At 38.5% G+C, this 12,811-nt stretch overlaps 2 protein-coding genes across 6 annotated transcripts in view; both read left to right on the top strand.

Moving 5' to 3' along the window:
- PRKAA1 (protein kinase AMP-activated catalytic subunit alpha 1) overlaps nt 1-7,087 on the top strand; it is a 44,081-nt gene extending 36,994 nt beyond the window's left edge. For all 3 annotated transcript variants that reach the window (XM_024754607.1, XM_024754608.1, XM_024754609.1), the window contains 3 exons: nt 1,042-1,528; nt 1,641-1,767; nt 4,152-7,087. In XM_024754607.1, the coding sequence (XP_024610375.1) occupies nt 1,042-1,528; nt 1,641-1,767; nt 4,152-4,396 (859 nt within the window). In that variant the 3' untranslated portion in view covers nt 4,397-7,087. The remainder of the gene's footprint in view (nt 1-1,041; nt 1,529-1,640; nt 1,768-4,151) is intronic.
- A 3,110-nt stretch (nt 7,088-10,197) lies between these two features.
- Nucleotides 10,198-12,811, top strand: part of TTC33 (tetratricopeptide repeat domain 33) — a 32,134-nt gene continuing 29,520 nt past the window's right edge. The window contains exon 1 of one of the 3 annotated variants that reach the window (XM_024754611.1): nt 10,198-10,520. The gene's annotated coding sequence lies outside the window, so the exon portion shown is untranslated. Of the gene's footprint in view, nt 10,521-10,564; nt 10,607-10,639; nt 10,749-12,811 lie in introns of those variants that run through there. The other 2 variants (XM_024754610.1, XM_024754613.1) reach the window with 2 other exon arrangements.

Here is a 12,811-nt window from a genome sequence, read left to right as displayed (position 1 = left end):
CCACTAGAGGAGAAGGACTAGTCATTCTGTAAAATTTATATTTCAGACTATCTTAGTGAGAGGTGCTTTTTCTTGTGTTTTACATGTTTTTTCCAATTTAAATGAAATATGTGACAATTGGAAAAGACTTAGAAAACACGAAAAAAATTAGAGAAGAGAATTAAAGTGATTTTTAATTCCATTACCCAGAATATAATCATTGTTCTTTTGGGTGTTTTCCTCTCTTAATGTTTTTAGTTTTAGCATATTTTTTTTTACATAGTTCAAGTCAAAAATATCCTTTTATATATGAAGTTAGGAAATCCTCAGTTCCTTCATTAAAATAAGGGGATATTATCTTCACAGAGTTGTTTGAAAATGAGGTGAGATAATATATATGAAGTGTTTAGCCCAAAATCTACCACATAGTAAGCACTCAATGAATAACAGTTGTCTATTTTTGTTGTTGTTATATATTTTGTCACTTAACATTATATCCAAAGAGTATTATAATGAATCCACAGACTAATTTTGTTCTCTTTCTGAGCTGGAAATAACATGGTCTTTGCCATTGCCATTTGTTCCAAAACTTTAAAGTGTAGACACTTTGTTTCTGGTTGCTCCAGGAGTGTTTTCTCCCTCTTAAAATCAGAGGAAGGCTGGAGAATTTCCCTTAACATATACAATGAAATGTGAGCCAGAAGAGGAAAATCTCAGTTTTAAAAAAATGATAGGGCTTCCCTGGTGGCGCAGTGGTTGAGAGTATGCCTGCCGATGCAGGGGACACGGGTTCGTGCCCCGGTCCGGGAAGATCCCACATGCCGCGGAGTGGCTGGGCCCGTGAGCTATGGCCACTGAGCCTGCGCGTCCGGAGCCTGTGCTACGCAACGGGAGAGGCCACAACAGTGAGAGGCCCGCGTACTGCAAAAAAAAAAAAAAATAATAATAATAATACAGTATGAGTATAAATATAAATGAATTCATATCCTAAATTCCCCCAAACTGTTACTTTCAGTCTCATCTCTCCTCGAAGTCCTTCTGACCCCTGCCATTTTCTCTCAGGGAACATGAATGGTTTAAACAGGACCTTCCAAAATATCTCTTTCCTGAGGATCCATCATATAGTTCAACCATGATTGATGATGAAGCCTTAAAAGAAGTATGTGAAAAATTTGAATGCTCAGAAGAGGAGGTTCTCAGCTGCCTTTATAACAGAAATCACCAGGACCCTTTGGCAGTTGCCTACCACCTCATAATAGACAACAGGAGAATAATGAATGAGGCCAAAGATTTTTACTTGGCGACAAGCCCACCAGATTCTTTTCTCGATGATCACCACTTGACCCGGCCCCATCCTGAAAGAGTACCATTCTTGGTTGCTGAAACACCAAGGGCACGCCATACCCTCGATGAATTAAATCCACAGAAATCCAAACACCAAGGTGTAAGGAAAGCAAAATGGCATTTGGGAATTAGAAGTCAAAGTCGACCAAATGATATCATGGCAGAAGTTTGTAGAGCAATTAAACAACTGGATTATGAATGGAAGGTAAGAAAGAAAGAGCATTCTGATTATTAGCACATTTGACAAACCTGTACTCTATATAATGTTTTATAGAAGAATTCCTTTTGACTTTGTTTTTCTCAATACCATATGCTAGGTTGTAAACCCATATTATTTGCGTGTTCGAAGGAAGAATCCTGTGACAAGTACATTCTCCAAAATGAGTCTACAGTTATACCAAGTGGACAGTAGAACATACTTATTGGATTTCCGTAGTATTGATGGTATGTACGTCACACAGAACAACATAGATGACATATTAGACCTTTTTACCTAATTTGGCATTTTAGTAAATCTTTGATTCTTTTGAAGCTTCTTGAATTGTTCCTAGTAATTCAATAGCAAAAGAACATAGAATATAAGATTTTGTGCCTTTGTTGACGTGAACATTTGTGTATCTTGTGAATAGTTTATTGTCCTTTTAAGATTATCTTCTAAAATCCTTAAAGCCTGATACAGCCTGATCCTAAAGTGATAGTTTCTGCTATATTTCTGTTTTTTGTAGTTCATTTTGGTAAGATAAAATATTTTATTTAGAATAAATGTTGACTTCTAGTAAATGGTGCAAAATCATACCATGGTTTGAAACGTACATTAATTCAGATCTCCCATGCATATACACTCTTTTTATTTTTTTTTGGTACGCGGGTCTCTCACTTCTGTGGCTTCTCCCGTCGTGGAGCACAGGCTCCGGACGCGCAGGCTCAGCGGCCATGGCCCATGGACCTAGCCGCTCCGTGGCATGTGGGATCTTCCCGGACAAGGGCACGAATCCGTGTCCCCTGCATCGGCAGGCGGACTCTCAACCACTGCGCCACCAGGGAAGCCCCGACTCTTAAAACTAATTTACCTTATCTACTAAAAAGCCTGATGGAACACATTTGACTCATAATTCAAATAAATATCAATAATAATTCTACCCCAGCATTATGAAAGGCTATAGCTGTGTGTGTGTGTGTGTGTGTGTATATATATATATATATACATAAATGTTCTCTCACAAACAGAACCTTTTTTAAAAAAATAATTATTTTTGGCTGCATTAGGTCTTTGTTGCTGCGCGCGGGCTTTCTCTAGCTGCAGCGAGCAGGGGCTACTCTTCATTGTGGTGCGCAGGATTCTCACTGCGGTGGCTTCTCTTGTTGCGGAGCGCGGGCTCTAGGAGTGCCGGCTTCAGTAGTTGTGGCACATGGGCTCAGTAGCTGTGGCTTGCGGGCTCTAGAGCACAGGCTCAGTAGTTTTGGCACACGGGCTCAGTAGTTGTGGCTCGTGGGCTCTAGACAGCAGGCTCAGTAGTTGTGGCGCACGAGCTTAGTTGCTCCGCAGCATGTGGGATCTTCCAGACCAGGGCCTGAACCTGTGTCCCCTGCATTGGCAGGTGGGTTCTCAACCACTGCGCCACCAGGAAAGCCCCCCGGAACCTTTAATTAAATAGAAGTTTATGGCAATTCTTCATTGGCCAAATCAATTGAATTAAGATATGTTGCCACTTTTGTTCATTTAAGATTATATGGAATTATTAGATGAGATTTACCTGTGAATTTTTTGTCTTCTTTGTAAACTCAAAGATAGTACCTACATAGTATCAGAAAGACACAGTTTTGAGCTATGATATGTTGGCTAAACCTGTTTGTCTATGTCTAGACGGTATTTTTCTTCTAACACTTACTAACACAGTCTGAGATACAGAATGGGTTTTATTTTTTTCCGTTATATTTGGATTAAATTCATGAACCTTGGGGCTTCCCTGGTGGCGCAGCAGTTCAGAGTCCACCTGCCGATGCAGGGGACAGGGGTTCGTGCTCTGGTCCGGGAGGATCCCACATGCTGCGGAGCGGCTGGGCCCGTGAGCCATGGCTGCTGAGCCTGCGCGTCCGGAGCCTGTGCTCTGCAACGGGAGAGGCCGCAAAAGTGAGAGGCCAGCGTACTGCAAAAAAAAAAAAAAAAAAAAATCATGAATCTTAGGTTTATTAGTACCTGGGTTTACCAATTGAACGGACATTTACTGTTTTTATATTGTGTTCCCACCTTAGGTTTTCCTTGATTTTTGTTCATTGGAATTGTTGTTCTTTTATAAGATCTTAAATCAAATATGAAGACAAAGTGGAAGAATGAAGAGCACCAAGATGAGAGTTAGGAGACTTGGGTTCTAGATTTACCTCTCTGTTCATTTGTCACTTAACTTTTAAGGGGTTTATGTTTTCTTATCAATAAAATGAGGAGTTAAATGAGATGATTTCCAGGGTTGAAATTTTAAGTGCATTTATTCTATGATTTTACTATAGAAAGATTGACTTTTATTGCGAGGGAATGATGTTTATTAAGCCTCATTATTAGTTTATTGGGCTCTCTTAATCCTGGATTGTAAGACTGATGAGTAGCCAAATATGTACCCAATCTTAATAAGTCATTAGGGGAATACATTGCTGTGTGTAAAAAAGGCAAGTGGCATAATACAGATTCATTGCTTCTATTTTAGGAGGTATTCAAAATAAACATGCTCTTGATAGCTGGTCAGTGATCTCACTTAAAGAAGCAAATTAAATACTATTAAAATTTTCGGGAGGGTGTCGTGGATTATAATAAATTGAATTTTTTTTTTACCCAGATGAAATTACTGAAGCCAAATCAGGGACTGCTACTCCACAGAGATCGGGCTCAGTTAGCAACTATCGAGCTTGCCAAAGGAATGATTCAGATGCTGAGGCTCAAGGAAAATCCTCAGAAGCTTCTCTTACCTCATCTGTAACGTCACTTGACTCTTCTCCTGTTGATTTAACTCCAAGACCTGGAAGTCACACAATAGAATTTTTTGAGATGTGTGCAAATCTAATTAAAATACTTGCACAGTAAACCTAAAACTTTGCTTATTTCTTTGATAGCAATAAGCATGCATAATAAATCATAGCCAAATGCTTCCATTTATAATCAAGTTATACATAATTATAACTGAGGGTTGGCCTTTCGGAATGCAGTTTGCACAGGGACTGGAACATGATTAATAGTTAAAAGCATAATGTGCAGAAATGAATTAAGATAATTTTGTTCATTGTTCGGTAGGCATATAGAATAATATAATATACACAATGAATTATAGTTCTCTCAGGCTCACTTGATTTTTGGCTATTTTATATTTAGTGTATACAGGGCTTTGTCAAATATTAATTTACCATAAAGGCCTTCATATATTAATTACGTGTTGATGTGTTATATATTTGCTTCATAAATTTATTCAATAAATATTTGCCTAGAATCCCCAGAGAACTTTATAGGTGATTTTGTTTTCTGGGCTCCTTAAATAGCAAGTATCTTCAACAGTAGGGACAGCCTGGATGATTCTTCCATATCCCCTCCTTAATATTCTTATTATTCTGTAGTATATGGTAAGTCACCTTAAAGATATTGGACACATTTAAATTTTTTTCTTTCATTTGTTAAGTCCAAAAACACACAGAACTTATATATTCAGATACTCTAGGCACTAAGTTTAATTTTACAATTTGTCCCACTATATTCTGTACATAAATTGCTCTTTTTGTCACAAGAGCTGTGTTGCATATACTGTAAATAAATCATGCTGGTTTTGCCAATATCACAAAGTCCTCTGCTCATCATGTCAGTCAGTATTAAATGTATGCAAAAATTTCTAGTCATTGAATCATGTATCTTTTAAATTGATTCAGTGCATAGAACATGTCTTGCAAACTATTTAAATGCTCAGATATGACTTTTTTTCCTAGACTTCATTATGGACATTTTTTTAAAAGAAAAGTTGAAAGGCTGTAAGGTGATCACATGTGTATCTACCACTTAGATTCAACATTTGTTAACATTTTGCCATATATGCTTTATCTATATCTGTATATAGATACAGTTATATATGTGTGTGTGTGTGTGTGTGTGTGTGTGTGTGTGTGTGTGTGTATGCTTTTTTCCCCTGAACCATTTGGATTTTGCAGATATATTCATCACGCCTCAACACTTAAAGCATCTCCTAAAAAAATGATGACATTCTCCTAAAAAAAACCATAATGCCATTAAAAATTAATAATTCTCTAATGCCATCTAATCATGCATATTTAGATTTCCCCTGTTGTACTACAAATTTATTTCAAACCAGGCTCCAATTAATGTTTATACATTGCATTTGGTGTCTCCTTCATCAGCTATTACTTTATTATTGTTTTGATAAAATATGGAACAGATCAGTTAGTTCTTCTAAATAGTAACATTTGCTTTGGATTTTAGTTACTTTTTAAAAAGTAGCATTATGGAAACTGCCTAAAGTTGCTTAATCTTCCTAAGAACTCTGATTTATATTTTCTTTCTCTTGCTCTTAGTATAATGCATTACGTAATAGGTGTAAGAAAAAAATTTAGTCACCTCAGATAAAATTCGTATCATGTGTATGGTAATAAAAAATTACTGTGTCACCCATAATTGCCTTATACTATATTTTAACTTCAAGAAGAATTTTTTGGTATTATTTTTCCATTGCAATGGAACTATCTTTTTTTCTCTTTTAAGATTCTTTGTATTGTAGTATTGTTTTTGGCACCTCTGTAACCAGATGATAATGTACTCAAATGTCATGATAGCTTGCATAGTTACTGTAGTTGTAGATTTGGCTCCAGTACCCCTAGAAACATGCACTGAATTGAAAAGAAAAACCGTGCTTCCTTTTGTCCAGGGCTTATTCTATTCAACTTAGAATCTGAAAGCTGTATAAAATTATAGGAGTTCCATTTAAATATAAGTTCAAACTGTATTTATAACTTGTATGTGGCCCTCTGTTTTGAGGATATTGACTTCATGTAGGCTCTAAATGCAGCATTATGTTCCTAATGTTAAGAACAGAAGACTGTATTTTTAAAGCTACAGATTTGTATATAGAACTAAGACATCGTTGTAATGTCTCTATAACCTGTTGTGGGGAGCAGGGAAAAAAAGAGGAACCAATTAAATAGGACCTTCTAAAAATTGTTAATTTTGTAAACTGCTTCTTTTAAGTTATTGTGGTTCCTTTTAGTTACTGAGTTTTATTTTGAAGATATTTAAATATTGCACTTGTACAAATAGTATAATAAATGCACAGACTATTGCAGTAAATTCTTTTTTTAAGCTGGGATATTTGAAATGACAACTTTTGGTTGAGTATGTCAAGGTTGCATCAGAGTTTTCAGAAATTTACTGTGGTTTGCAAATTCTTACTAATTGAAGATGTAAGGGAGTCAATGCAAATGATTTTTAATCTTTTTTTATTATCTTTTCAGCAATTTATATTTTTTGTGATTTTATGCAACCATATTTTTACTTTGTCTTGACAACTGAAAGATGTATAAGGTTTTTGCCAGAAATGTACTGTATACATAGTTTTAAATATAACAGATTTTACTGATATGTAAAATTTTTGCCATTAAAATAAATGATTTCTCACTGAGAGGAGCTTTTCTACCAGGTTGGGGGATATGGGAGCTTAATATATCATATCTAATTTAAAATAATTTCACTGAAATAAACTCCATTGCTTTTACTTTGATTATATTTTTTCTTTGGATGGTTCTGTAGTTTTTCAGAGTTTTAAATGATTTTGTACAAAACGTCCTGCCCTCTCACCCTGCCCCCTCCCTACTTTTTGACCTTGTAGTGATACCATTCACACTGAATTAATGACTGGTGGACTATGGGTGGATGTAGAACTCCATGAACCTTTGGAATGAAAGAAAAAAAATGTATTTAAATCTTTTCCCTTTAACTCCTTCCATCTCCCCCATCCACAACAGAAATCATATTTTCATCGTGAGTTCTCTTCACTAGATGAATGAAAGTCCACATAAAACATAACTATAAATTGGTAGTATGGTAGAAATCAATCTTTGTGGTACAATATTTCTGAGACTTGTTCATGTATGTCTTGACCAGAGTATATTTAAGGATACAATTTCAAATACTTTGATTTGGAAAACGGGTAATAAAGAAAAACATCATTTTTCATCGGCTTACAATGTGCTTAACTTTTTTAACTTCTGGGAAAACTACATGGAAAAAAAAGAGGCACTTGTTATGGCTGACCATCTGTGCACTTTTTAAACAATGTGCCTAAAGTATAGTGCTTGAACAAATTTTAGCACTTGAACGTGGTGATTTTTGCCTCATCTAAATTAGTTTTTGTTTCATCTAAAAATTAACCACCTGAACAAAATATTAAGTTATATACAATAAAAATCAGAGCAATTATCTTTGGCTGCTAACATTAGATTTGGTTAGAATTCCACTCCTGTTAGAATTCAATCAGTATGAAATCTTATACGGCGTTGTTGGCAGGGCTTGTGTTAGATTGCTGACATTCTGAATCCTTAAAATAGCTTGATAATTTTAACAGAACACAGTACTAGACTGTTACGAACAGCACATAGATTGTTCTTTTAGGGAACTTAATTACTCTTAAGTAACCTGACTGAACAAAATTGTACAAGAAATTCTCTTGTCTGAAAAATAGTTATTGAACTGTTCTATTTATTGTAAACAAATGGGCTGTTCTATTTATTGTGGATGACAATAAACGTTAACTATGACAAATGTAGAGGATTTCTAGCAACTATACAGACAGCATGGGAAATTATTAAATATATAAATAGATGCATTATGATCACAGACCAAAGTAAGTAGGAAAGTGGTGGGTGAAGTGTGAAAACTTAGTGTTGGAGGTCGCCTTTACTAGGGTAGAGTGGGTCAAGATTAAGTTATTTGAGAGATTTAGGAAAGACTCCTTTTAGAAAGGGGTACAGCTTCGAGCACCGTCTAATTATTTTACTCTGCAAACTATATCCCCTCATAAGGCAACTATGAACCAAGCACTATGAATGTGACCATAAGGCATTAATCCTGCTCTGAATGCCTTGTTAGGGAGATATATATATTTTAAAGAGTTTTATAGAGGTATAACATATACAGAAAAGTGCACAAATCATAAAATATTTGGCTTGCTGTATTTTCAGTGTTTTAGGTTTGCAATGAACATGGCCATGTAAACCTCTAGCCCAGATGAAGTAACACTGCCACCACCTTAGTAGTGTCTTTTTTATTAATATCAGAAGCGATATAATATCAGAAGTGGTATACTATCACTTCTGCCCTATCCTACAGGCCACACAGAACAATCCTGGTATGATGTAGGAAGGAACTACACAAGAGTATGAATGCCAGGATTAGAGATCATAGGTGGCTATCTTGGAGGTTGGCTACCATAATTGCGTATTGCTCATTTTGAAAAAACTGGTTCACTTCCACAGTTCTTACCAATGTTGAAACATTTAATCCAACAATATAAATAAAAATCGCATCTGATACCACCACTGATCTCACTGGAAAAATCTGAAAGTACTGGGAAGCTGGCAAGCTCACTGTGGCAAATACATGTTTTCCAGAATGATGATTTTTGCTTAAATTCTTGAATTTTATCATTGGTAACTGTCGATTGTTTTCCTTGATGTAACAGGCTCCCTTTGTTCATTTTCACAAAAAGGCCTGTCAGACCCAAGCCTGAAAACCAGCAGGGGTGTCAGCCCTTCTAAGTAAAAATTGTATTCCACAAAAAAAGCATCTACTTCAGTTTATAAAGCAATTTCACGAGTGCTTTTATCTTGAGACATCATACTTCAATATACAGCAAAAGTACTTTGTACCTCCCATTTTTGTCACACAATATTAAAAAAAATGTGTGTACTCAAGGGTCATTTTAATAAAATAATTTTTACTGCTTCTTCAAGGACATTGAGGGACTGCCTCTTCTTTTTCTTACAATGAGTGTGTACAGTGGTGGAGAATACAATGACTACTAGTACAGCTTGGCAGCATTGCCCTGATTCGGGCTGAGGTGCCAGTGGTTTTAGCCACCATTGCTTTTGCACTCTCAGCGCAAATGTCAACATTGTGAAAAAGGTAAATGACGTCTTCATGTTAGTATGAAAATAGGGATAGTTTTGACTTTAAAAGGATCTTGACGACCCTCAGGTCTGAGGATCACCTTTGGAGAATCCTTGCTTCCTATCAGTGGTTCTCAATGGGGTAGGGGTGGGGGGTCCATCTTTTTCCCAGGGACATTTTCTCATGTCTGGAGACATTTTTGCTTGTCACAGCTGGTGGGGTGGGAGTGGATGCTAATGGCATCCAGTGGCTAGAGCCCAGGGATGCCGCTAAACACTCTGCCCTGCACAGGAGAGGCCCCCTTCTCCCAACAAAGAATCATCCCGTTGGAAAAGCTACAGCCTTGAGGTTGAGAAAACTGGTCTACAAGAATGATCCACAGCGACATTAAGAAATCAAAACGACCTTAATTTTTCAATTTCCTAAACACTTCCCCGTATTACATGTCCCCACTTTTTTAAAATTTTCACGACAGCTACTTTCGGGCCATAATTCTTTCTTCTTTAGAGAACAATTTCTCTAACTTTTTGCGGGTTTTTTTCCCCAACGGTTGAGCCACGGCCGTACCCTTTTTCACTCGGGTTTGCCTGTCTTCAGCGTCTGGACGACCTCATTAACTAGGTTGTAAACTTCTTTAGGGAGAGTCGTGAGTCAATGCTCTGGATTCCCCCCAAATCGTTTTCCCGTGCCTCTTCTCCTTTACCTGCTGACTGGATGGACCTCGTGGTACCGCCAGGGTTGTCCTCTCCGCGCGCACTCAGCCGGCGCAGCCGTAGTTTCCCGCGCTTCCGAGTTGTGGGCGCCCACGCGCCGACGCTCTCGTCTGCCGCTAGAGGGCGCTCCCGGCCCGGGCGGCCCGGACTACCAGCCTCGGAGGGTAATAATGGGGTGGGGGCGGCCGCAGTGACTTCTGGGATTTGTGGTCCCGGGGAAAGGATTGCGTTAGAGAAAAGCGCTGAGTCGCCTCTTCCCTGCCAGCTTCTCTGGACTGTTCGCACGACCCAGATCGGGCAACCCCTATCTTGGGACACCCTGCACCTACGGCAAGCAGGTAGGAGGTCGGGCGTGGTAATTTCCGTTTCCGGTGGGCAAAGGGCAAGCGGAATGTAAACACGGGACCCGAGGAGTGGTCATCAGGTAACAGGGGTTACGGGTCTGTGGTGGAAGCGGGAGGAAGTTGAGGAAAGCGAGGCTGGTGGGTCTTGGGGTAACGGGAGAAAGGAGCTTCAGAAGTCGGACTTGAGGCCCACCGCGGGTGTGGCAGAGCCTGGACGCTAAGGTTGGTCTCTAGGGACCAGCAAGTCTGGGGATCGGGCCCTCCCTGGCACCCGCGCCCGGGGCGGCTTCCGAGACGGGCGGTGCGGCTTTGACCCGTCCTGAGCGGCGGGAGGAGCGGAAGCGAGCTGGCTTTGCCCCCAGCGTGGCAGGGGCCCTCGGCCGCGGGCGGGGCTGTGAACTCGCGGGTGACGTCCTGAGCGGCCTTTATGAACTTCGCTCTTCTTTACTGTTGTGCAAAATGAGGGGAAATCGCTAATGCTGTTTTCTCCTGTGCGGTAACATTTTCGGGTAAATCGGTTCTTGAATTCCTCACCTTTGACTACATCCCTGTACCCGGAAGGATGCTGTTTTCATTACCTGTTTGTGTTCATCAGGTTTCTCGTCTTGGGTGCTGCATTTTACGTCTCAGTGAAGAGAAGCATTCTCTAGCTTGTGGCAGGGTATAATGTCTGTATTATTAGTTCCCACACTTCTTGGTCCCTCACATTGCCAACTTGGAAACTTGTAGCCAGAAAACGTAATCATCCTCATCCTTGTCTCCTTTAGGGACAGTCATAAATACAAGACTTCTTTCTTATCTTGACTTACTCTGTTATCTCGTGAGACCTTCCTAACGATTCATTCTCTCATGTTGTTCTCTTTCTGGGCCTCCGGACTTGTGTTCCTTAGTAACAACACTTACATTTTCAGCCATTTCTTGGTTCTTTCCCTAAGTTACTTGCAGTCATCTTTAAACAGAGGAAACTCATTCTTCTTTATTATAATGGGTCTGGGGAGAAAGTTTGGCGTTGTCCTGATTCCCTAGTATAGCTTATAATCCATTACTCCTACAGGCTTTTCTAGAAATCTCTGCTCCTGTGGAAAGCATGTGGTTACCCGTATCAACCTGTACATTTCTTGATTGCTGTAATTTATTGGCACTTTGTCATATTCATTAAGAACTTAGGTACATGACCCACAATTTTCTTACCCCTCCAAAATCTGCCATTATCTTGGGCCTTTCCATGTTAGTGACCTCATAGCCAACCTCAGTTTTTTTGTCTCCTTTATTCTAGTGGTTACTTATACTTTACTGCAGCATGTGTATCAGTGATAAAGATCTTAATATCTGCTAGAACTTACTTGCTATTTCATTTCTCTCCCTCCCTTACTCCCACAATGCCCATTCTTTGATAGTTTTATGGAGACCTCTGCTTCATTGCTTTTCCTTATCTCGATAGTTGATCAGTCAGTTGATCATAATCTTCTTGGGGTTATAGGCTCCTTTAAGAATGGAATGAAAGCTTAGAGACTCTTGTGCAGATTGCACACAAGCATATAAAAATGTATATAGAATTCCAAGGGTTTCTCAGTATCTTTAAACCCATCCATGTAACTAGCAAGAGCTCTCGATCCCTCAGCAAATCCCTTCTCTAAATAAATATTTGTTCAATTCTTCCAGGGTTTCCTTTAACTTTGTTCCATCAGTTATGCTGTCTCGCTTAGCCCTTATATTTGTATATTACTGAAGATTTACAGAATAGTTTAACATTTCTTATCATTCTGATTAACCCTATAGTTCTGTGAATTAAGTCATTTCCTAAGTTTGAATCTTTCAGAAACTGTTTGTGGAAAATTTCAAACATATATGAAAGGAGAGAGGAAAGTACAGAGAATCCTGTGTACTCACCACCTAACTTCATCGCTTATCAACTCAAAAGCAATCTTTTTATCTATATCTCTCTTCTATTGCACTCCCCACTCCTGCTGATTACTTTGAAGCAATTCCTAGATATCGTGTAATTTCATGTAAAATATTTTAATACGTATTCCTAAAAAATAAGCACTCTTTTTGTCAACATAATCGCAATACTGTTATACCAAAAAAAAAAAGGTGGAACTTCTTAATATTATCAAATATGAAATCATTGTTCTGATTTCCCCTATTATTTCATAAAGGTTTCCTCCCCATTGGCTTGTTTGAACCTGTAGCTAAGCAAGCTCCACATATTATATTTGATTTGTGTGTTTCTTAAGTCTCACTTTTCTTTTTTTCTTGAAGAAACCTGGCAGTTATTTCTTGAA

Source organism: Neophocaena asiaeorientalis, unplaced genomic scaffold, assembly GCF_003031525.2.
Source record: "Neophocaena asiaeorientalis asiaeorientalis breed wild unplaced genomic scaffold, Neophocaena_asiaeorientalis_V1.1 scaffold229, whole genome shotgun sequence".
NCBI classification, from domain to species: Eukaryota; Metazoa; Chordata; class Mammalia; order Artiodactyla; family Phocoenidae; genus Neophocaena; species Neophocaena asiaeorientalis.
Note: the sequence above shows the minus strand (reverse complement) of the source record. Positions and strands in the feature narration are given on the sequence as shown.